This window comes from Danio aesculapii, chromosome 2, assembly GCF_903798145.1.
Source record: "Danio aesculapii chromosome 2, fDanAes4.1, whole genome shotgun sequence".
Taxonomy (NCBI): domain Eukaryota; kingdom Metazoa; phylum Chordata; class Actinopteri; order Cypriniformes; family Danionidae; genus Danio; species Danio aesculapii.
In genome coordinates this window covers 12269193-12294038 of record NC_079436.1, presented here as the reverse complement: position 1 = coordinate 12294038, position 24846 = coordinate 12269193, and the positions used below count along the sequence as shown (strand labels likewise).

At 36.0% G+C, this 24846-nt stretch overlaps 1 protein-coding gene across 3 annotated transcripts; it reads left to right on the top strand.

The window, feature by feature from the left end:
• Position 1: 1 nt before the first annotated feature.
• On the top strand, positions 2-23262 carry glmna (glomulin, FKBP associated protein a). 3 transcript variants are annotated; one of them, XM_056472997.1, is made up of 19 exons: positions 2-72; positions 482-557; positions 639-764; positions 5113-5226; positions 5318-5426; positions 7480-7729; positions 10174-10273; positions 10891-11072; positions 11156-11209; positions 11293-11323; positions 12857-12946; positions 13022-13063; positions 13159-13232; positions 14801-14885; positions 16062-16171; positions 16299-16362; positions 18270-18405; positions 18528-18604; positions 22568-23262. In XM_056472997.1, exons 2-19 carry the CDS (start codon positions 519-521, stop codon positions 22661-22663), a joined length of 1779 nt encoding a protein of 592 aa, XP_056328972.1. In that variant the 5' UTR covers positions 2-72; positions 482-518; the 3' UTR covers positions 22664-23262. The 3 variants fall into 3 exon arrangements, with proteins under 3 accessions (XP_056328972.1, XP_056328971.1, XP_056328975.1); XM_056472996.1 differs by lacking the exon at positions 2-72 and adding an exon at positions 97-281; XM_056473000.1 differs by lacking the exon at positions 2-72 and adding an exon at positions 97-286.
• Positions 23263-24846: the final 1584 nt, after the last annotated feature.

Below are 24846 nucleotides of genomic sequence, written 5' to 3'. Positions count from 1 at the left end.
GTGTGACACACTTCATCCCGCACAATCCGCTGCAGTTTCTAAACATGCGGCGCTGCTTGAAGTATAGAACCTGTAAGTGAGCGCGCTCCTACAATTTCTGTCTCGTTCAGCAGACGTATATCATAGTAACAAAACAAAGCAGCAGTCTAGCTTAAACAAAACTACGCGAACGTTCAGTCCTCCTCTCTCTCAACGAACCCAAGTCCTTAAGAGCATTTTAACGTTAGCTATCTTGCTAATAACTAACCTACAAGAAGCAGTTTACATCTCTCTGAGGAAGAGTGAGGTCCATTTATGAATGTTTTTCTTTTATCATGTCGATATGTGTTATTCTGTGTGTCTTTGCTCATGATAGAGTTGGACGGTGTGTGACAGCGAACTGCTTTTTATGAAGATGTCATGATTGATCGTGACGTCAGTGCGAGCTTGTCTTTGCACCATCATACATTAATATCTGTAACATCACAATATCTTCATACAGAAGTCCTTGATGAGAGAAGGCGTTTCGGAGCATCAGCATGGCTTTAGATCAGCTCAGTGATGTAGTCCAGAGATGTGTAAGTGTCTTAATATTTGCTACTGTACACTTGCATTATATCACCTGCAGTCATTCACGTGTGTATTTACTCTTTCTGCAGCAAACAGTCAAGGATGAAAGCTTTTCACCAGAGGATTATGATTTGTTCACCGCTGCTGGAAGAACTTGCATTGAGCAAGGTGACAGTGCTCAGGTTCTCAGCATCCTAGTGGACGAGAAGAATCAGGTGATCTTTATACAGTAGCATCTAACCCAGACTACTTTGGGAATCATTTATGTACTGTAGAGCAGGGGTGTCCAAACTTTTTTATATGAAACCAAATATCATTGATAGCTGTGGGCCGAAGAAAAATATGCCAAACTATTTTACATTAAAGTTGCCATGGGTAATATCCTAATTTATGATTTGAAATTTTATAGATTTTTTTTATATCAAATAATGCAAATGAATATAGAATACAGAGCATTAACATAAAAGCAGAACAGTACAAAATAAATAAATACAATAAATAAATAACGTCATATAAATTAAGTAAACCAAACCAAAACACATACAAGAACAAAAAATAAAAATAAAGAAAAAGGAAGGGTGGGGGTTGCTAATATCATAGCCTTAATTATTATTTTGTCTTGTTACATGTTTGCTAGCATTGTGGGTAGCAGAAATTCAGAAATTTCCCCATTTATCAAAATATATTTCAATCCTTCCATGTAAACTGTTTTTCAGAATCAGTTTTATTGCCAAGTGTGCTTCACACACACAAGAAATTTGTTTTGGCTACAGAAGCTTCCAGTGTACATAAAGAGACAAGTGACAACACAAAATAAATCTGAAAAAATAAAATAATAATAATAAAAAATGATGAACATTAAACAGATGCGGTTAGTGAAGAAACCTGGATGTTGAGTTGTATGTACAGATTGATATAAATATACAGGTTATAAGGTGCTGTGTACAAGTGCGAATGTAGAAAGTATTGCATTGTATATGGATATAAGGTGCTGTGTAAAAGTGCGTATGAGAAAGTATTGCACATATTTTTTGCACAGTAGGGGAATATTTAACTGTTCATAAGGTAGACAGCCTGAGGAAAGAAACTTTTCTTGTGTCTGGCTGTTTTTGTGCTTGGTGCTCTGAAGCGCCGACCAGACGGTAACAGTTCGAACAGGTAGTGTGCTGGGTATGAGGGGTCCAGAGTGATTTTGCGAGCCCTTTTACTCACTCTGGAAGAGTACAGTTCTTGAAGTGTAGGAAGGGTTGTGCCAGTGATTCGTTCAGTGAAAAGTCTCATCCTAACTCTGAGATCCACTCAAGGATACTGGATGATTTCCAGTTTTTAACAATCACCCATCTGCCTAGCATGATACAGTTCTGTATCCACTGTGCTTCAGCTTTATTCGAGTGACTTAACGGGCAGGGGTCACCAAGAATGTATAAGCTTGGGCAAAAGTCATACTGGCTCTGCAATATCCTTACAAGGTATTCATGCACCTCTCTCCAAAAATATTGGACTACATGAAATAGGGCACCTGCTTCTTCTTGGCATAGCCAGCATTCTGGATTGTTTTTGAAACCTGCTTAGAACAGTCTCTCAGGAGTCCAGTAAAATCTATGTAAAATTTTAAACTGTATAAGACGTGTTGTAACACTTCTAGACATTCATTTTAATTTCCCAACAATTTTTCCTTAGTTCTCATCTTCAAATGTGCATCCCAAATCTTTTTCCCATATGAACTTGACTGGAGAACTAATATTTTGACTCGATTGACTAAGAAGTAGTGCAAAATATTCAGAAGCTTCATGGCCAGTACAATATCCTAATTTATTTCATAAAATTTAAAAATATGAAATATGAAATATTCGAAAATATGACTTTATATTAGGCATGGGACGATAACCTTTTTCAAGGTATACCGCAGTGTGGAAAAATCAAGGTTATAAAACCGCCAAAATGTTCTGTAATACTGTTCCTACGGTACATTTTTTGTTTGTTTTTTAGGACAACAGTAACTTCAGCAGAAAAAATATCCAAAGATGCCGTTTTAAATTGTATAGAAATCTGTGTTTTTGAAACTAATGAAGACAGCAGAAGTCAATGATTCATTTGAATTATTTAGCCTGACATGTTTACTGCTCCAAAATATTATAAATCCTTCAAAAAATAAAATATATTGTTTTCAAAGAGGAAAAAAGTTTTTGTTTTATACCCAGACAATTTAAAAGAATATATTTTATAGCAGTAATCACAATACTGTAATACCGTGAAACCGTGATATTTTTATCTAAGTTATCATTTCGTCTGAATCTTTTACTGGCCCATGCTTTCTTTATATCCTGTTTACTAATGCAGTATAACTTTTTAAATGATAACTAAATGCAATAAAACATAAACAATCACAATTATAACACAGTGAAGTTCAATGCTGAATACACAGGTCAAGCAGAATCTGCCTTTGCCTTGATTTACTCACCAAAGTCTTCTATGCGTCGGGTGACTGTGTACATTTTGAACGAAATCTGATTAAATGACACCATTTGAATTTAAACATTTAATTTCAGTTAGCTTTTTGTAGCTTAACAATACAACAAACAAATAAAAGGTTAAATAAAATTTCTCTAAACCATTCCCATTATTCTCCCTCTCTTCTCAAATGGGATGGCAGGCCAAATCAAAGGTAACCATGGACCAACTTTGGCCTGTGGGCCCTAGTTTGGACATCTCTGCTGTAGAGGATGCATGGAAAGTACCCCATAATTGACTTGCCCTCAAGCCATCCTCAGTGTTTTTTCTTTAAGTTTAAGTCAGAGAGAGTAGTTTTACATTTTACCATGGCTCTTTCATGCAGTATAATGGTGTTGGTAGTGTCACTTTTTTAAGCCTTTAAAGGCCCATAAATCTGTTGTAAAACTAACCAGTTTACCACCAGGAGGTTAACGCATGCCTCGTGAAGTGGATTGGATGTGTTTTTGAGACCAAATTTTTAGGGATGTACTGAAATGAAAATTCTGGATGCACTGCCGAAAAACTCAATAGCTTATTATGTAAATTAATCAAATTCATTCATTCATTCATTTTCTTGTCGGCTTAGTCCCTTTATTAATCTGGGGTTGCCACAGCAGAATGAACCGCCAACTTATCCAGCATTCGTTTTACGCAGCGGATGCCCTTCCAGCCGCAACCCATCTCTGGGAAACATCCACACACACTCATTCACACTCATACACTACGGACAATTTAGCCAACCCAATTCACCTGTACCGCATGTCTTTGGACTGTGGGGACTGTATGTCTTTGGACTGTCCGGAGCACCCGGAGGAATCCCACGCGAACGCAGGGACAACATGCAAACTCCACACAGAAACGACAACTGACACAGCCGAGGTTCGAACCAGCGACCTTCTTGCTGTGAGATGACAGCACTACCTACTGTGCCACTGCGTCGCCATTTCATTTTATATTAGTTTAAAACAATATTTATTTAGTGTTTAGCACTGTCGCCTCACAGTAAGAAGGTCGCTGGTTCAAACTCGAACAGTCTTGGCTGAGCCAGGTGGCATTTCTTTGTGGAGTTTGCATGTTCTTCCAGTGTTTGTCTGAGTTTCCAGTCCAAAGACATGTGGTATATGCGGTGAATTGGGTAAACTAAATTGACCATAATGTATGAGTGTGTGAATGAGAGAGTGTATGGGTGTTTCCCAGTACTGGGTTGCAGCTGGAAGGACATCCGCTGCATAAAACATGTGCCGGAGTAGTTGGGGGTTCATTCCGCTGTGGCGACCCCTGATAAATAAGGTTCTGAGCCAAAGGATAGTGAGTGATATTACAATATTCATATAATCTGCAGATTTTGGTTTAGTTGAATACACATCAGTTGTATAACATCAGTTTAATAAAATGCCTTACAAGGGGCTACAGCTGCATATTAGCCATTGGCTGGAAGCCTAAATGTGGAGCACTGAAAATGACAGTGAATCCTCTGATATTTTAACTTCTCGTTTCCCACTTTCAATTACTTACAGTCTTTAGTTATCCTCATTCATCTACTTTCACCCGAACATCTGCTACAAATACATCCTGCATCAGTTTTTGAGAACATGTATTCACCGGCCACTTTATTAGGTGAACCTGTCCTGTCCAGACTTGTTCAACTTCTCGTTAATGCAAACCTCTAATCAGAAATTCGGTTCTCATCAAAGGAATATGTTGAGAACATGCATTCAGCAGCCATTTATTTGAGTAACAAAAAAATTAGGAATATTGTTGTTACAAAAACACATCGATCCGCTTTATAAGACATGCTTTATCCCACTGGTGGTGCATGGTTTAGTTTTATGATGGCTTCATGGGCTTTTTTGAATCTTCAAAAAAGGGCCATTAGTACCCAACACCATTATACAGCATGGATAATGCAAGATAAAACATATTACTACCATGACTGTGTTGACTAAAAGAAGGAAGTCATATGATACACTGAGGATGGCTTTAGGGTGAGTAAAATATGCGGTAATTCTTATCATTACTATATCATTCTTATCATTTTAAGAAGGTTTTTTCCCCCTTGTTTCACACAAGAACATAGTGAGATGCATGGGCTGGAATCTGCTGGGACCTTTGGTTAAGATCCTCTTAAAGAAGGAAGATGAAACCCTTCCTCACTGCCATGCCATTCTTCTACATCTTCTGGAGGTCATTCATGTCTTTTATACTTTGATGATGAGATATTTGGTTACATCAGCGTGAGGTTTCCAGGTTTTCATTGTGCTGTTTCGTGAAACAGGTTTGCAGTCCGAAAGAGCTGCTGGTGGGGTTGTTGGAGCAGGTGGAGGAGGCTGATTCTGGCTCCATCGCTGAGATGATTACTCTTCTCCTCAAGCCTTTACAAACAGGTTTTTCTTCTCTTAATCACTGAATCTTGAGCATTGAAATGTTGGTGTATTGTTACATCTGTGCCTTCTTTGGTTTTGTGTTGTTCTGTGAAAGGGAGGAAGTTAGTAAGGATCTGTAGGTTTATTCTTAGATACTGTTATAGTGTGTGCGCCTGTGCAAGGAAATAAGTTGTCATATTTGTCATCAAGTATATAACTGCCACATTAAAAATTAAATCTACATGGTCTTTCAAAGGTTTGGTAAGTTGATAATAATAATGGTAATGTTAACAATGGTATCTTTTATGCAAAACTGGCTGTTGAAATAGAATTAAAAGTCATGTGTCAAAGTCAAAAGTCATGTGAGAAGCATTTGTAGTTAAAAGTTGTCTTAAAAGACCCTTATTTGTTTGCTGGGGTCATGTGTAGTACATAAAGTTGCTAAAATAGATTATCAAATAGATGTAAGATGGTCTTTAATTGGGTGCTGTTCACTTAAATTTTTCTTTGAATTAATATTAGGGCTGTATGTCAACTGTCCAATATTGTAACTAATGTTTCAATAATGTTAGAGCTGAAATTTTCAAGTATCTCATTCTTACTCAGAGAAAACTCTGCAGAAACAAAATGAAAACATATCTTGAGAGTAGTAAAGAGGGTGATGAAGCCTATTAGAATGCAGTTAGAATGACCCTATGATCCTCAGTGTTGGGGAGTAACTAGTTACATGTAACAGCGTTACGTAATTTAATCACAAAATTAATGTAACTAATTCATTACAGTTATTGAGAAAAAACGTGTAATTAAATTACAGTTACTTATGAAAATGGTAAAGACTACAAATGGGGTTACATCTAAAAAATATATTTTTAAAATCTGGGATATGTTGAATAATATTAATCTGTGGCTTTGCCTGTTTTTGATATGCACGATGTCTTCTGCTAAGGCCATTTATTAAAGCGTGATATTTTCAGTAGCGTGGCGGTAGCGTCCCTCTTTTCTAAATCAAATAGCTTTTCAGTAGGATCAATAAGTGATGGCACCGGCATTCACGGAGCTGTGAGGCCGGTGTCTAGCCGATGAAAGTAAATCCATTTGCCGATGAGAATGATGATTTTTTTCTTCTATCTGTTTTTCGGTGGTCGACAAAAAACTTTTTGCTGCGTTACCGCCACCTCTCGCTCTGGTCGGAGACGTCGCCAACCAATTAGGCTTTATGGAAAGATGATTGAGGGAGAAGAGGTCTATAAGTATACAGTTGAAGTCAGAATTATTAGCCCCCCTGTTTATTTTTTCCCCCAATTTCTGTTTAATGGAGAGAAGAATTTTTTAAGGGTTTTCACCTTTATTAGATAGGACAGTAGAGAGTTTTGACAGGAAAGCTTGGGGAGCAGAGAGAGGGGAAGGATCGGCATAGGACCATGAGGCGGGAATCGTACTCGGGTCGCCGTGAGCACCGGAGTGCATGTGTCGACACACTAACCACCACACCACTGGCGCCGACTAAACAGAATAGTTTTAATCACTCATTTCTAATAACTGATTTCTTTTATCTCTGCCATGATGACAGTAAATAATATTTTACTAGATATTTTTTCAAGATACTAGTATTCAGCTTAAAGTTCACTTTAATGGCTTGATTAGGCACGTTAGGGTAATTAGGCAAGCCATTGTATGACAATGGTTTGTTCTGTAAACAATAAAAAAAACATTTCTTAAGAGGGCTAATAATATTGACCTTAAAATGTTTTAAAAAAAAAATAAAACAGGTTTTTATTCTAGCTGAAATAAAACAAACAAGACTTCCTCCAGAAGAAATAATATTATAGCAAATACTGTAAAAAAATCCTTGCTCTGGTAAACATTATTTGGGAAATATTTGAAAAAGGAAAAAAAAATCGCAGGATTGCTTATAATTTTGACTCCAATGTATATATCGCACACCCCTTCGTCATATAGACCTTGAATTACCTGGTGAGAAAGTAATCAGAATGTATTTAGAAATTGTGACTCCTTCGTGACATTTTTTGAAAGGATCCTAAACTGAAGGTATATTTTTGTCCCATCATCTTAGTGCTGCTGCGTCTGGGCATGAAGAAGGCCTCGTCTGTGGGTATGGCTCTCTCCACGCTGCTTGCGCAGGTCTCCAGACTGCCGGTGCCTGTCACAGCAGAGCAGGAGGAGGACGATGTTTTTGGCTTGTGCCGCTGCTGCTCTGCTCTTCTACAGTTTGTGAAGCCCTTTGTTGAGGAGATCAAGGAGGTTGTCAAGGATAACAACAGATTATCCAAAGACAACGAGCTCAGAGTGGAACTGCTTAAGTTGTAGGTACCCATTCATAATGTCCAGAATTATGTAGACTAGTGTTTCTCAACCATGTTCCTGGAGGACCACCAACACTTCATGTTTTGGATGTCTCCTTTGTCTGTCACACCCATTACAGGCCTTTTAGTCTCTGCTAATAAGCTGATGATCTGAATCGGGTGTGTTTGTTTAAGGAGGCAAGAACGTGGTTGAGAAACACTGATCTAGACTATATTTTTGACCCCTTTTAAAGAGATTCTTTACCCCGAAATGAAAATGAACTCATTGTCCACTTGCTACTAATCTATTTTAGTTTTTTCTTCTGTCGAACACAAAGGAAGATACACTGAAGAATGTTGAGAGCCATTGACTTCCATAGTGTTTTTTGCTTTACTCAACGGCTGTTTTTTGTTAACATTCTTCTCAAAAATCTTCCTTTGTGTTCCACAGAAATAGGAAAGCCATAAGAGTTTAGAACCACTTAAGTGTGAGTAAATGAGAACATTTTCTTTTTTGGGTGAACTCTTGCCTTTAAGGATAAATCATCCTAAAACTATTCAACGATACTCAATCTCGTCTTAAGACAATTTTGGTAAACTCTTTTAAACTGCTTCAAATGTTGACTAATTTATTGGCATCATATTACTTACTAGTATTTGTCTGTCTTGGCTTAACAGTGTATACTCATTCCTCTATTTTTCTATACAAATGACCGTTGCTGGCCTCTTGTTTACACTTACACTCTATGGCCACTTGCTACTTTATTAGGTACACCTTACTAGGACCACGTTGGACACACTTTTGCCTTCAGAACTGCCTTAATCCTTCAAGGCAAGGATTCAACAAGATACTGGAAATATTCCTCAGAGATTTTGGTCCATATTGACATGATAGCATCACGCAGTTGCTGCAGATTTGTCGGCTGCACATCCATGATGCGAATCTTCCGTTTTGTCCCAAAGGTGGTCTATTGGATTGAGATCTGGTGACTGTGGAGGCCATTTGAGTACAGTGAACTCATTGTTCAAGAAATCAGTCTGAGATGATTTGCGCTTTATGACATGGTGTGTTAAGCTGCTGGAAGTAGCCATCAGAAGATGGGAACACTGTGATCATAAAGGGATGGACATGGTCAGCAACAATACTCCACCTAGGCTGTGGCGTTGACGCAATGCTCGATTGGTAGTAATGGGCCCAAAGTGTGCCAAATTCTGACCCTACTATCCGAATGTCGCAGCAGAAATTGAGACTCATCAATTCAGACTCATCAGACCAGGCAACGTTTTTCCAATCTTTTATTGTCCAATTTCAGTGAGCCTGTGCGAATTGTAGCCTCAGTTTCCTCTTCTTAGCTGACAGGAAGGGCACCCGTTGTGGTCTTCTGCTGCTGTAGCCCATCCTCCTCAAGGTTCGACGTTGTGTGTGTTCTGATGCTCAGTTTGAACTGCAGCAGATCGTCTTGACCATGTTTACATGCCTAAATGCATTGAGTTTCTGCCATGTGATTGGCTGACTAGAAATTTGCGTTAACGAGCAGTTGGACAGGGGTACCTAATAAAGTGGCCGGTGAGTGTAAATAGTAATTGGTGTAGATTAAAAATGAAAAGAGGCATTAACAAAGCATTTTTAAGAATTGCTTCCTTGTCCTCATTTGTAAGTCGCTTTGGATAAAAGCGTCTACTAAATGACTAAATGTAAATGTAAACTTAAAATGCAATGCAAAAATGGCTTTTTAAAATATATACTTTTATAAACAAGTCTATTGTTATTAAGGACACCTTTTGTGACATCATGTGCAGTTTGTGGCTTGTTTAGATGCCTTTAGTCTGTTGCATTTGTTTTTATTTCAAGCTGTATCATGTTTTTTAGAGATCGGACTGAGAAACATATTAATGTTGATGAGTTTATGCTAATCCAACCAAATCTGCTAATTATGAACATACCCTTGTTAATTAAACATTGTTAAAATGAATAATCATCATACACTGCAAACAATGCTTTTCTTACTTAGACCTTTTTGCCTTGTTTCTAACATTTTTTAAATCAAGAATAATTTTCTAGACAAGCAAAACATACTGCCTGGATTTAAGAAATAATATGCCAAAATGAAGTGAGTTTTTCTTTAAAACAAGCATAATCTGCCAATGGGATAAGCAAAATAATCGTATGTCAAAAGGAAAAAGAAGATTATTTTGCTTGTTTTAAGGAAAAACTCACTTAATATTGGCATATTAAACACGACATTATGTTTTGCTTACCTAGAAAATTATTCTTGATATAGGAATTTTTAGATATTTGGACTAGAAACAAGACAAAAAAATGTAAGTAAGAAAAGCACTTTTTGCAGTGTAAGTGTATATAATAATGTTCCGGGGTTGATTTTAATTTTAGTGTGAATTTGTCCCAGACAAAATAGCATAAATGTTAATGTTAGTCATTTATTCATGGGTTTTTTTGTATACAGCTGTATGAAGAGTTTAAGTGAGCCTCTGCTGGAAGTGCAGTTGAAAGATACAGACACGCTCCAGAGATCCCCCTTGAGAGACTTCGCTACAGAGATTCTGGTAAAATTTAGCATAAATATTTTTCACTATTGCATTTTTTCCTTACAGGATATATACAAAATGTATTCTTTTAACTTCTTAATTTTGATAAATAACTTAAAAAGTAAAGATGCATTAAAATGATTTAAAGTTTTAAAACATTACCAAAGAATTAATTAATACATGTTAATTTTTTTCAGCTGTAGTAATGAAAGAATCTTGTATTCAGAAAAAAATATGAAAAAACTGTTTTCAGTTTTTATAATAATACAAATCATTACTCAATTAAGTTTAAATTATTTCTGAAAGATGATGTAACACTGAAGACTTTCAGCTTTGATTTACAGAAATAAATTCTATTGTTACATATTTAATTGTAACACTTATTGTATTTAAAAACACTTGTAAACTGTAAATTGTAATGATATTTCACAATATTTTAATTGTACTGTGTTTTTATCTATTAGCTATAATCTTTCATAGTTTATCTATTAAACATAATCATTCACCACTAAAATTGCATTAAATTACAAAAGAATCAAATGTGAAATCAAATATAAAAGTGGCTCATTTATTTCAAATCTACTGCCTTGGTATGCATTTTCATACATAATCTGCATTGTGTTTTATGTCCACAGATAATTTTGTCTGATATTGGTGAGTCCCTCCCTGATTTGTTAAGTCGTAATGTCCTGAGGAGAAGGAAGGTCCCAGGTTTTCTTGAGGAGGAAGTCCGATACCCGAAAGAGTCACTAGCCTGCATGTCCCACCTGCTCTTTGTGGATCATATAGCTGTTGACATATTTCCTGCTGTTTTCAGGTGAAGAGATGAGGAATTTAATTTGTGTTATAAACCAACACTCAGTAAATCCTCATATTAATGCCCACATGTTTTTTTTTCAGTCCAATTTTTGTTCTTCAGTGCAACATGGAATACATCGAGTTGCTGTTAAGCAGGTAATTTTAACTAGGTCATTTTAACTAAGTAAATCTGAAAACTTGTAATTATTGTACGTTCATCTTCTGATCTTCATCCACAGAACTGAAGAATACCGTCTGCAGAAAGGACTGGTATGTTTATTACTGCATCAGTTCATAAATGTATCATTAATAGGGATGCATCGATACCATTTTTTTGGAACTGATCCGATCCCGATACCAAAATTCTGAGTATCGAACGATACAGATCCGATCCTGATACTGTGCCGTTTTTTGTTTCTATAGTTCTAGTTATAAACTCAAATATTATATCTCCTTTAGTAAAAATAACAGACCTATAGGCCTACTGTTTATGACAGACGGCAAGTGAGATGAAGAAACTGAAAGTATGTCTGAAAATAATTTTTTGCCTGAAAAATTATTATTTTTTAAACGAATTTTGTTTGGTATAATTTGTTGGTTATTTCGGTGTATATTTTGTTGGTCAGTTATCTACAACATAAACAAGAAAATTTGAGGTGAAGTTAAAAACAAGGTCCGCTTAAATACTTCAGCGCACACACTGACAAACAGGCCTGTTAAATAAAATATTAATATAGATAAAATTACAGTGAAATATTCTTAATTTCAGAGTAGACTATATTAGGCTAAATAATTTTCTGTTAATGACAATGCATATTGCGCCTGTCAGTCACTTTTATTATTTTAATCAAGTACTTTGACCACAATGAGCCAGGATTTACGATCTATTCACAGCACTGAAGGTATTCCCCTCGGAAGAATAAAGTCAGTCAGACAGATGAGAGAACAGAAACTTATTGTGAGAATAATTTTACGGAGCAGTGCATGTCGCTTCTGCGCAGATGGTACGTGAACGAAGCACTTCGGTTTATATGGACACTTCCAAAACAGCAGTACAAAGGGAAGAAATCAGTGTGTTATGGATCTGTCCAGTGTATCATTGAGCCTTTTCTATGTTAAAATTCCAGGTAGGCTTACTTTGTATGTGAAGAGCAGGTAATAACCCTCTCTAATCCAGTGTTGCGAATGCGATCTGCTGATCTAACAGACTCAGCGCAACATGATTTAGAAACAGCAACGAACTCCTTGTTGCAGGTTTAAAATGAACCCATTTAATGCAAAGCTAAATGCATTTCTCCAATGATTACTTAAACTAACAGGAACAATTAGTCATGAAGAAAGTTTTTCGTGTTGTCAGGAATGTGACTCGCAGTTTGAATTGTGAACGAATGGAGAATGATTGACAGGTGCAGCCGCGAGAATCGCTGAAGTGAACATGAATTTAAGCACTTGAATATTCATCTGTACTTCACATTAAGCCATAGAACGGCTTCAGAACATTTAGGATATAGTAGGCCTACATGACAACTTTCTAGTGCTTTATTATAGGCTACCTTCGGGGCTTTTGTTGGCTTATAAATGACGCAGAATATAGCGCACGCGCAAGATCGGATCTGGATTGCTACCAGCTGGACAAAACCCGATCCAACAAAAAATATGTGGTATCAAATCGATATCCGATCCAAGTATCAGGATCAGTGCATCCCTAATCATAAATGCTCATAAATGTATCATTTATACACTGATTGATAGCAGTCATGCATAACCTGCTATTGTAATTTTGCTGTAATTCTTTAATTACAGGAACTGTATGAAAAAAGTCTTGCAAGAGTTGAAGAGAACAGTCTGCCGGTAGATCTATTGGAGCTGAAGACATTTTTTAGCGTTCCACAGGTAAAAATAAACAAGCTTAATAGTTAAACATGTGCTAATTCTGAGTGTTACTGATGAACTTTCTGTTCTCTTTAGAACTTGGTTAAAGTGATGACATTGTGTCCAGACCAGACTCTGGTAAGTGTGATCTTGTGTGTGGAGGTAACGTCAAATATAGCAATTGTGTGTTCATTGTTCATTCTGATTGGTCTCTGCTCACACAATTTTCACAGAGAACTAAAGGCCTTAAAGTGTTTCAGCTGAGCATTGACAAATTCAACACAGAAGCTAAATACAAGTTTTTCAGGTAAGCCCTTATTCTGATAATTAACACGAAATATTATTATTATTATTATTATTATAATTATTATTATTTAATAAAATACACTATTGTTATTAGGTAGAACATAACCCCTATAATTCAGATATGATTGTGTCACATATACATAGTATGATATGCAGGGAAATGCTTACACAACCACTCGTGACCTTAAAAAAACAATAAAAATAACAAATAGACTTTATGCTATAGAAAATAAAAGCAAATACATAATATTTAAAGACTTAAGATATAGATATATGTGGTTGTAGAAAAAAGTACAAAGTATAAAAATATAATAGAGCTATCTGTATAAACAGAAACATAGAAATGTTTCTTAACAAAGTGTCTGGTGCTTAAGAGAGGAAGGAGTGTATCCTGTAGGTGGTTTGTCAAGCCCACTCACCTGTATGGAGTACACTAGAACAGTGTTTCCCAACCCTGTTCCTGAAGGCACACCAACAGTACACATTTTCAAGCTCTCCCTAATCAAACACACCTGATTCAACTTATCATAACATCAGAAGAGACTCCAACACCTGAAGTTATTGGGTCAGAAAAGGGAGACAACCAAAATATGTGCTGTTGGTGTGCCTCCAGGAACAGGGTTGGGAAACACTGCACTAGAACTACACAATCGATGCCCAGGGTGTGTGAAAATGTGCAGAAATGACCAAGAGTGTCCAGTGGGTGTGCCAAGTGCATGCATGTGCAGATGTGCAATTATTAGAAGTGTCCAGAAAATGTGCAATGTGCAAAATGCAATCTTGCACTGATTGAGAGACCGTTAATAATAGGTTGCACCATGGTTTGCTTTTATCTATATTTAAGTTAACACTGATACACTTTATTATGTTGGACATTGTCAATTCTTAATTTACCATAATTTTGACAGATTATATTAGTGCTGTCAAAAGATTAATCACTTCCAAAATAAAATAAAAAACGTATATATATATTTATATATATATATATATATATATATATATATATATATATATATATATATATATATATATATATATATATATATATATATTCCAAAATAAATAAAAAAAGTGTGTGTATATATATATATATATTTTAATATTTATTATATTTTTATTTATATATATATGAAATATACAGTATACAAAGTGAATATACATACATTTTTTTAAATACAAACATTTATTTTGGATGCGATTAATCAATTGACAGTTCTAATTGCTTTGATCAAGTGTGATTATATTTTGCAGTGTGAATTTAAACCTTGCATTTGGGACTATTAGACTAGGGTTCAAATATAATAGAATTTTAGATGAGTGTTATGATGTCTAACTGTCTAATGCAGTGTTTCCCAACCCTGTTCCTGAAGGCACACCAACAGTACACATTTTCAAGCTCTCCCTAATCAAACACACCTGAATCAACTTATCATAACATCAGAAGAGACTCCAACACCTGAAGTTAATGGGTCAGAAAAGGGAGACATCCAAAATATGTACTGTTGGTGTGCCTCCAGGAACAGGGTTGGGAAACACTGGTCTAATGTATAGGATTTCTGTATTTTTCAGAGGTATGTTGAAAACAAGTCATCATGCAGGAGTGGAAGGATATATTATCAAGAATATTAAGAATCAAATTGACTTTTCCCTCAAGGTAAGATAACCAGTGTTGGGCATGTTATTGGGCATGTTATTATATAAGTATATATAAGTAAATAGTTATAGTTACTAGTAGGGCTGTACAATATATCATTTCAGCATTGATATCACAATGTGATCATTTTGCAATAGTCACATATATTTTGGGTGTTTACAGTGGTTTGAATGATAAATATGAATTTGTACTAAATTGTTAGCGGTGCCAAACAGCATTTCCCATTATTTGCATACTTGTTTGCGTCCTTGGTACAACAAAGCGTTACTGCTAGAAACTGTACATGTAATTGATCAATTTTAACAAAAAAAAATACTTACAGGTTGTGGCTCACAATCCACTGCTTTGTTGGTTGGAGGACTTTTTAGCCGTATCCAGCACTAAACTGGGAGAGATTCTGGATGCTGTCCTTTGTCAAATGCTAGCTATAAACTTTTTAAATAATTCTCTGGAACATAATTAAAATTAAATTGTAAGCACTTCTCTATTTGTGTCGTGTCCTTTGGAAGCCCAAATACAGAAACAGAACAAGCTCTGTGGAAATGGCAGCGTTTGTATGGCATTTTAGCTTTCTCTGCTACATTACAGCATCACAACACCTCTGGCCACGCCCAGTTGCTGTGCAGGGTGTATGTGTGTGGTGAATGCGTGTAAACTGAAGCGTTTGTGATCTCACTAGCCCGGATGTATTTTTTTGCAGTCCCCAAACTTTGTTCGCTGTATGCTTTGCTAAGCTCTGTAAAAGCCAATGCCTCCCATTGCATTGAACTTCGAGCGTCTTACATTCAGAGATGTTGTTTAAGTTTACACAGCTACATTACACATCAACTAAAGTTTAAAATATGATATCATAGTGGACCACCCCTTTAATGTTGCTGTGGGACAATGTGAGAGACTTTTATCAAATCGAATATTTTATTGTTTTAATATTATCATTTCTATAGTGGAACAATAAAGTATAATAGATGGTTTAGAACTTTTAATATTCATCAGAACTGGTCAAGACTAAAAATAAATGAATAGAAACATCGTTATATGAAGCAGTTATACAAGTTATTACATTTCAAGTACAAAACGTGAAAGCATGGGCTTCGATCATTTAAAAACTGAGTAAACAATGCCTTTTCATTTTGTTTTGTAAACTATCCTCTAATTAGTTATTTTTGCTGTTTTCAGCCTGGTAACAGTAATGATTGGTTTCTGGGAAAACATCTGTTGCCTCTGCTGCGGTTAGTGCTGTGTCTGCCACTCGGACCTGAAACAGACCTGTTGCAGAACTTGGACAGGTGAGCGCTGTTCAACAAATTAGGCATTATGTCTAGTTGCTTCAGCTGTTCAACAAATTAGGCATTACATCTAGTTGCTTCAGCTGCTGTCATTTGACTTGACTAAACTGCTGTCTGTATTAAAAAGGATCATGGAATCATTGAATCTGCTGCGATACATGCTCATCCGGGATAAAGAGTGGGACAATGAGGTAATAAAAAAAAAAAAAACTTTTTTTTTTATGCTTCGACTTTTATTTATGCTTGTGCTTGTGTGTGTGTATGTATGTATGTGTGTGTGTTTATTTATATTTATATATATATATATATATATATATATACATACATACATACATACATACATACATACATACATACATACACACACACACACACACACACACACACACACACACACACACACACATATATATATATATATATATATATATATATATATATATATATATATATATATATATATATACATACATACATATATACGTATATGTGTATATACATATATACAGCTGTTCTATCTGCTTTTGAATCTGATTTGCTGATAGCTATGCGATGTTCTGCAAAGAACAGTACTCATACCGCCTCTTCACCCTACACCCTTATATATTAGTTCACCCACACACAGCGACAAGCAGAGGACACTCTACAGTTTGACAAATATTGCAGCTGTTGGACAACATAATGTACATTTGAGGCTTATTTTAGTCGAGAATGTAGTTGTATAGATTGCAACTATGCAGTTTATTTATAAGAACAGAGCCTATTTTAAATATTTATAATTTCGGAGCATCGTTTTCAGTGCATCGGCCACCATTAGCCTGTCTGAGCAAACCAAAGAAAGTGATGGTTGATGTTCCGCCACAAGATGGCGACAGAGACAGCATAATAAGTGCTCAGGGGAGAAAAACAGCATTTTCTCAGCGTAAGTTTTAAACTTCAGCTGATCAAATCATTATAAATGAGGTAAGTGTCATTCTGAGTCAGTCTTTCTCTTTTGTATTTTGTAATGCTTTTATATGTAAAAAGTATATGTAAAATATAAAAATATATAAAAAAATGTATAAAAATATAAAGATGCTTGCAACACAGTGGCGCAGTAGGTAGTGCTGTCGCCTCACAGCAAGAAGGTCGCTGGTTCGAACCTCGGCTGGGTCAGTTTGTGTTTCTGTGTGGAGTTTGCATGTTCTCCCTGCGTTTGCGTTGGTTTCCTCCGGGTGCTCCGGTTTCCCCCACAGTCCAAAGACATGTGGTACTGGTGAATTGGGTAGGCTAAATTGTCCATAGTGTATGTATGTGTGTGAATGAGTGTGTATGGGTTTCCCAGTGATGGGTTGCGGCTGGAAGGGCATCCGCTGGAAGGTATGAAATATTACACTTTAACAGAGTTAGTGGTACTGTTTTATTAGAATGGAGATACCATTATTGTTTTTATTATGTAAAAGTTTTTTTATTTAATGTGCGCTTGTTTTGTGTATTTGCCATTTTACTTTAATTATTTAAATCATGAAGGTTAAATGAATGAAAATGATCATTTGAAATGTTGTAAATGTAAGTTTTTTATTTATTTATTATAAATTGGTCACATCAATTAGTCAGTTGGCGTTTCTGTGTGGAGTTTGCATGTTCTCCCCATGTTGGCGTGGGTTTCCTTCAAGGGCTCCGGTTTCCCCCACAATACAAAGACAGGTGGTACAGGTGAATTGAATAAGCTAAATTTGCCGTAGTGTATGTGTGTGAATGCACGAGTGTATGGGTGTTTCCCAGAGTAGGGTTGCGGCTGGAAGGGCATTCTCTGTGTAAAACATATGCTGGATAAGTTGGCGGTTCATTCTGCTGTGGCGACCCTTGATTAATAAAGGGACTAAGCCAAGAGGAAATGAATGAATATTGTCAATTTGTTTACATGTTACTTTTTTCAGTTGAGATTTGTAAATAAAATAATATTGCATAAACACAATATGCAGTATTTATTTGATTTAAAATATCGCCACCACTATTTTCTGTAAATAAAAAGGATTGAAATTAAGCTGCTTTGACATTATGGCAAAGATACATAGCAATTTCACACATCAGATTGTATGCTTTCTTATCTGTTTAGACAGGAATCTGGACAGAGCTTTATAAGATAGAGGACAACTACCTGAAGCCCATGCGGACCGGTCTGAACATGTCCAAAGCACATTATGAGGCAGAACTGAGGAGCACGAAAGAGAACAGGAAGATGAGTCTAAAAGGTGCAGCGCACTTTATTTGATTTAGCATCCAAACCACTAAGTTGTCGTATTAGCATATTCAAGCCACCAGTGTGATTTGAATGTTCTGAAATCAGCCGCTAACCCTCATTTATGTTCAACAGAGGCGAAAGCATCAGTCTGCTCAGTGACTGTTGGAAATGAGAAACTGCCCAATATGACACCAGAAACGCAGATTCAGGTATATATTCTTGACCCTCAAACTGTATTTATTTCCTCTTTACTAATTGTGTATTTGGTGTCTATATGACTCCAATAACTTAAAGTGTCATTGTAAAAAAATATACATTTTACCCATTCAAATTATATATAATTGTTTTGTTTAATTCTCAACTATAGATTGATGGTGTGTATTGGGAGATATTAAGTAATTTGTACCTACTTTACCACAAAAAATCCTCATCTACACCTTTTGCCTGTAAATTTTATAAAAAAGTCACTTGAGAATTTTTATCTAAGTTGTTTCTGGATATTGATCTAGGTGTTAGGTGTAGAATTCTGCCATCTTTTAATAAGTGATGGGTTAGTTTACAAAGTTAAATGTTTTGTCCAGCAGAGGGCCATAGAGAACCATTCATTTTTCAGGATGTGGCCAACTGCTCGTATCAAAACTTGTAATATGTGAATTTATGTATTTAGAAACATTAGAAAAGACATTTAAACATTAAACATATCAAAACAAATAAATATTCAAAAACAAATAAATATTCCACTATTTGAAAGAATGCTTTACAGTTTTTTGTGTTTTTGAATCATCTGTTTTTACAAAATAATGCCAGAGAAATTTAACAGAAAGAGACGCTGTTTACATCTGCATGTTTTTGTTTGTGCCTGTGTGTGTGTGTGTGAAAGTAAGTAAAGGTTTATGTATATAGCACCTTTCCCAGACATTGAGTCACAAAGTGCTTTACATTAAGATAAAACAGGTAAAAGAACACATTTCAATAAAAGAAAACATTAAAACAAGTTAAAACTCCAAATACAGAAACACTAATACTGTTAATTAAAAGCTTGACCAAAAAGATGCGTCTTTAAATGCTTTTTAAAAAGATCAACTGATCCCAGAGTTCTCAGTGCTATAGGGAGAGAGTTCCAGAGCCGTGGAGCCTCTACACAGAAGGCACCTTTATTCGTAAGATGAGTTCTGGGAATGGCTAAAAGGTCTTTGCTAGAAGACCTCAGAGACCGGCTACATAAGTGACTACGTAAAAGATCTTGAATATATATGGGTGCTTGACCATGCAGAGCTCTATATGTAATGACCAGTATCTTAAAATGAACTCTAAGACTAATAGGAAGCCAGTGAAGTGCCTTAAGCACAGGAGAAATGTGCGACCTCCTACTGGTGTTGGTTAAAAACCTCGCCGCTGCATTCTGCACAACTTGCAATCGATCCAGTGAAGATTTGTTCAGACAAGTGAACAGAACATTGCAATAATCCAATCGTGACTTAACATGGCTATTAAAACGCTGAGCTCGATCAAAGATGACACACAGATTTCTAATATCACTGCAATTTGAAGATGACAAATCCCCCAAAACTTGCCTGATGCTATCTCCAGCAAAAATTAACATTTCAGTTTTATCAGGGTTCAGTTGCAGAAAATCGTCTGCCCTCCATTTGTTAAAGGAGACTAAACAATCCTGCAAAAGAGACAGTTTGTCTAGTCTGTCAGGACTAAAAGAAAATATAATTGTACATCATCTTAACTTTAAATGCTGTTACCTCACCATTTGAAAATAGTTCACCAAATAACTAGGAACCACATTATTAAACATTTTACGTACCATTTCCAATTTTAAAAAACATACTCCATTATTAACAGTTAACATACCTAATTCTTTAAAAAACTCTTTGTGCAAATATGCTCTAGGATAAATTTTTTTAATTATTCGTACTAATTTATTTTGTGCCTTTTGCAATTTTTCCTTCGTATTCCGTGAGCAGCTACTATACCAAAATGAGGTAGCATAATCAAAATGGGATTGAATTAAAGCTCCTGCCAATAATTTTAAAAAATGAACATCCAACAGATAAGCTTGCCTTGCTAAGAACCCATTGATAATGACCAACAATACATCTCATTAAAACCTTATTTTTTTTATATTTAAGTTTTTTTATTGCAAAGAGATACAATTCACAACAGCAGTTAGACATTTTTACGGCAAATTCTCCAAATTAAATTCCCTAATCAGGAGGAAAAAAAACTAAAAACAATTACATGATTCCTCATGATAATACTGGGTCATTAGAAAAAATGTTTAGCTTGTATAAGTCTAAAATTTCATTCTTAATGGTCTTAAAAGGGTCTTGAAAAGGTCTTAAATTTGACTTGTTTAAACCTGCAGAAACCCTGAGTAAACACAATACTGTGTTACCTTGAAACCGTGATCTTTATATCCAAGGTTTATATATACCGGCCCATGCCTAACTCCACAACAGTATTCAGCTGCATGGCGACAAGTTTACACACCTTCAGAACAACCAAATCAACCTTGATGTGTCTGAGAAAACTAAATATGCATCTCAGCTCTCAGACCTACATGGTGTAAATAAAAACAAGGACTGTGTATTTATGCACCATCAAATGTGGTTCTAATGGAAGTCATTGGGGCAAAAACAGACACCAATAGTAAATTAGGGAGAAAAGATGAAAAACTAACAATGCATTAAAGCCAGTGTTAATTACTAATTGTTCTCATGTCCAAGACATTGATAAAAGTAAAAAAAAAATTGTCCACAATTACCTTTCATATTGAAAAAATACGCCATTTTGTGTGTGTGTTTTTCACCAAATCAGTGACATCATTTGCAATTAAAGAGTTAAAATCCCGTAATTTTCTTATCAATTTTGTAGCTTTGATCAGGACTGAGGTTGATAAACAGATTTAGGCAGAAACATTGAAACAAATATTAATCTGATGCATTGTTACAGCAGTAATACAGTGGATGTTTTCATCCTGAACATAACAAAAGGGTAGAAAATTAGTGTACCGTTGAGTGTGAAAATAAGATTTATCACCAAACATCATTCTGCTAGCTGAAACAGAAAAATGTATGGCCAAATCAAGACATAAAACAACCCCAGAGTGGATGAAAACATCCCCAACAGCACAAGGGTTAAACAGAAAAAGGAAGGTGAGTAAATGATGACAGAATGTTTAGTTTTGGGTGAACTATCCCTTTAAAAGCATCAAACAGCAGTTGCTGAGACTTTTTTTTTCAGTACATTGATGTACTTCCAACTAAAATGGAATATCGAGTAGGGGACGGCTCTTTTTTTGCGCATTATTCCCTCATAATAACTATAATAGTGGCACTGTTAAGAATATTATGTCTATATCTGTCAAACTGATGTCAAAAGAACGACCACCATTCCAAAAGCAGCGGCAAATGGTCAGACATTGATTGACGATTACCAAAACACATTTTTTATTTAAGTGGATTAACTTGCACAGATTAATTGTTCACCTAAAGAATAACGATGCGTGCTAGCAAAATTGTACATTTTGATTTCACCCAGACTGTAATATCAGAATATCGTTGTCCATGAAAACCAGAGATGGCAAAAGTAGGGCCTGCGGGCCAAAGTTGGCCCACGATATCCTTTAACTTGGCCCGGCCTCCCATCTGAAAAGAGAGGGAGAATGTTGGTGGTTGGGGCGAATGCCTTTGACCGAAATTGTCATTTTGAATTATGAATTTAACGTAATCCAATTTAAAGTTTCTTAGTTGTATTGCTGAGCTACAAAAAAGCAACTGAAATTAAATGATTTAGTTCAATGTTGTAAATGAATCAGACTTTTAAAATTGACGTACAGTACATCTGAAATCTACGAGCATATCAAGGTAAGCCAAGGTGCAGCTCGACTAGTGTATTCAGTATTGAGCTCTATTGTGTTATAAATGGGATTGTTTATGTTTTTACAGTAATAAATTCATTTAAAAATGATACTGCATTAGATATTAAATATGATTTAAAGCAATGTTTTTTTACTGAATAATTCCCAATTTCAATGTAATACGCTTTGGTATATATTCAGCCCACAGCCTTCAATGAAGTTTGGTTTTTGGCCCTTTATAGGAAAAAGTTTGGGCACCCCAGATGTAAATGTACTGACTGTTTGCTTGCCGCTTCTTCAGGTTCTGCAGTCGGCCCTCTTCACCTTCGACCTGATAGAGAGCGTTTTGGCAAGAATCGAGGAGATCATCGAGGCTAAAGACAGACCTCAGTCATGAAGGAAGTCATGCAAGATCCCGTATGACCTTCTCCAGGGTCAATTTCAAACTTCTCCGATTTCTTCAAGGATCCCACAGCTAATGGAAACGGATGATAGTTTGGTGAGGCCACTTGCTGTAAGGTGGGAAATGGAGCATGGACAACAACCGATCCGCTTTGTTTTACCGTATCTGTGTCGACTTTAGCTGCAATCACTCTACAGTAGCTTATTATTGTAGTATATAGTCAGTGACAAAACATCTTATTTGTAACTTCTTTTTAAGATTTTTGGCCGCAAAAACTAGGATTGTGCAAAATAGTTTGTACACATCAGGTTACCAATGTAGAAACCTTGTGTTGGGTCGCATTATTAACGTATTTGATAGTACATATGTTGTTGGATTATTATTATCATTCGCTAACAGGCTTGAAATCTTGAGCTTTGTGCGTAGGTAAGTCACACACACAAAAAGAAAACACTGTGAACTATGCAACAAAATTGCACAGAGCTGTTTGTGTCTGCATCTTTCTGTCTGTGAAATCACTGCTATTCTGTGAGGGAAATGTTTCGGCAGTGCTCTTCTCTGATTTTGCTACGTTAAATGATCCCTCAGGCTTTGAATAATACTATTGTTTCCAAGATGCAGAATTTCTCCTTGCGTATAGGGTCTTGAGTGTATCCTTCACATTTCTGATATAAAAATCCATACTTTTCCAGACTTCTCTACAGATTTGTTTGGACATAATTAACTTCTAAAAAAAAGGTTTTGAAATTTAACTGCTAACTAGTATGTTGTATTGCATGTCAGACATGTGGGTCTGTCATGCACTTCCATAGACAGGGTTCCCATGGGTCATGGCATTTCTGGAATGTCATGGAATTTTTAAAGGCTCTATTGCAGACATTGAATGTCAGAGGTTTTTTGTCTTAGTAATGGAACGTCTGGGATTTTCTGGAAAAAAAATCAGATTATGCTGCTTAAAATGGCTGATTTGGCATCAAATATTCACAATTCATGGCATTTTTTTGTTTTGTTTTGCTGTGAAAATATACACATCTTGGTTTTTCATTACTTTTTTGATCTTAAGAACAGTTAACACAGAGAAACAATTAGAAGGTTTTTACCTCTTATTTATATAAAGTCTTCAACATCATGTTTGACACAAATTACTCTAAATCAGGGGTGCCCAAACCTTTTCTTATGAAGGGCCAAAAACTAAACTAGACTGATGGCCAAGTGGCAACCTCCCGCTTTCCCTCGTGAAGCCAATAAGGAAGTAACTGAAGCTGCAATTCATCGACTCGCCGTTGGGGGGTGGGTTCAGGAACTCCAGATGTTCACAGACTGCAATACTAAGGCCCAATGCCAATTCTACCCCTAAGCCCTTCCACTTACTCCTCGTTTTACGCATGCACGCCAAGGGGTAAGGGTGTCCCAATTCTCTTTAGCTTGAAGGTGTAGGGCTAAGGGGAAGGGGTGAATAGAAACCAAGGGGTAAGAAAATTTCCCAGAATACACCTGCAACGGCAGTATAGCTGCACCCGGAAGTAAGGAAATCCACAAATTAGCATTTTTTTGTCATTATTACGAATTTTTACGACAAACAAACACATCTTTTAATATATTCATAACCGCGTTTATGTTATACCGCCATGCTTTAAAAAAAAAACGTTTAAACGCTAAATTTCGCAATCTATAATCCCTATTAATAACTCTAATACAGCAGCCATTGTCACGACATTGTCACTCAATGACACTGGAATACCCTGTCAGTAATGTCTAGTGGCTGAGAATGAGCTTTTTACAGTGTCTAATGTTAATGTTGTGTTTACATTAATGAATATGGCCACTGTGTAAATACACAGTACATTACGATCTTATTGCCACATTAGATCATTATGATAGCATAATATATGCCTTCAGTGATTTCCTGAAGATAAATGACAAAAAATAACACAACTGGATTAACTACAGCAGTTGCGATCATCTGATCTCACATGAAGCAAGAGATCATGATGATATGATGACGATGTTGTTTGCAGGTGCTGAAATGGTGTCCCAATTCTTAGTGGTTAATTTTGAAGCCCTTCCCCTTAACACTCGGTTGTAAGGGCCAAGGGGAAGGGGTATTGGTGCAAAAATAGAATTGGGATTGGGCCTAAATTTGCCAAGTTTACAGCTGATAAAAACATGGTTACAGC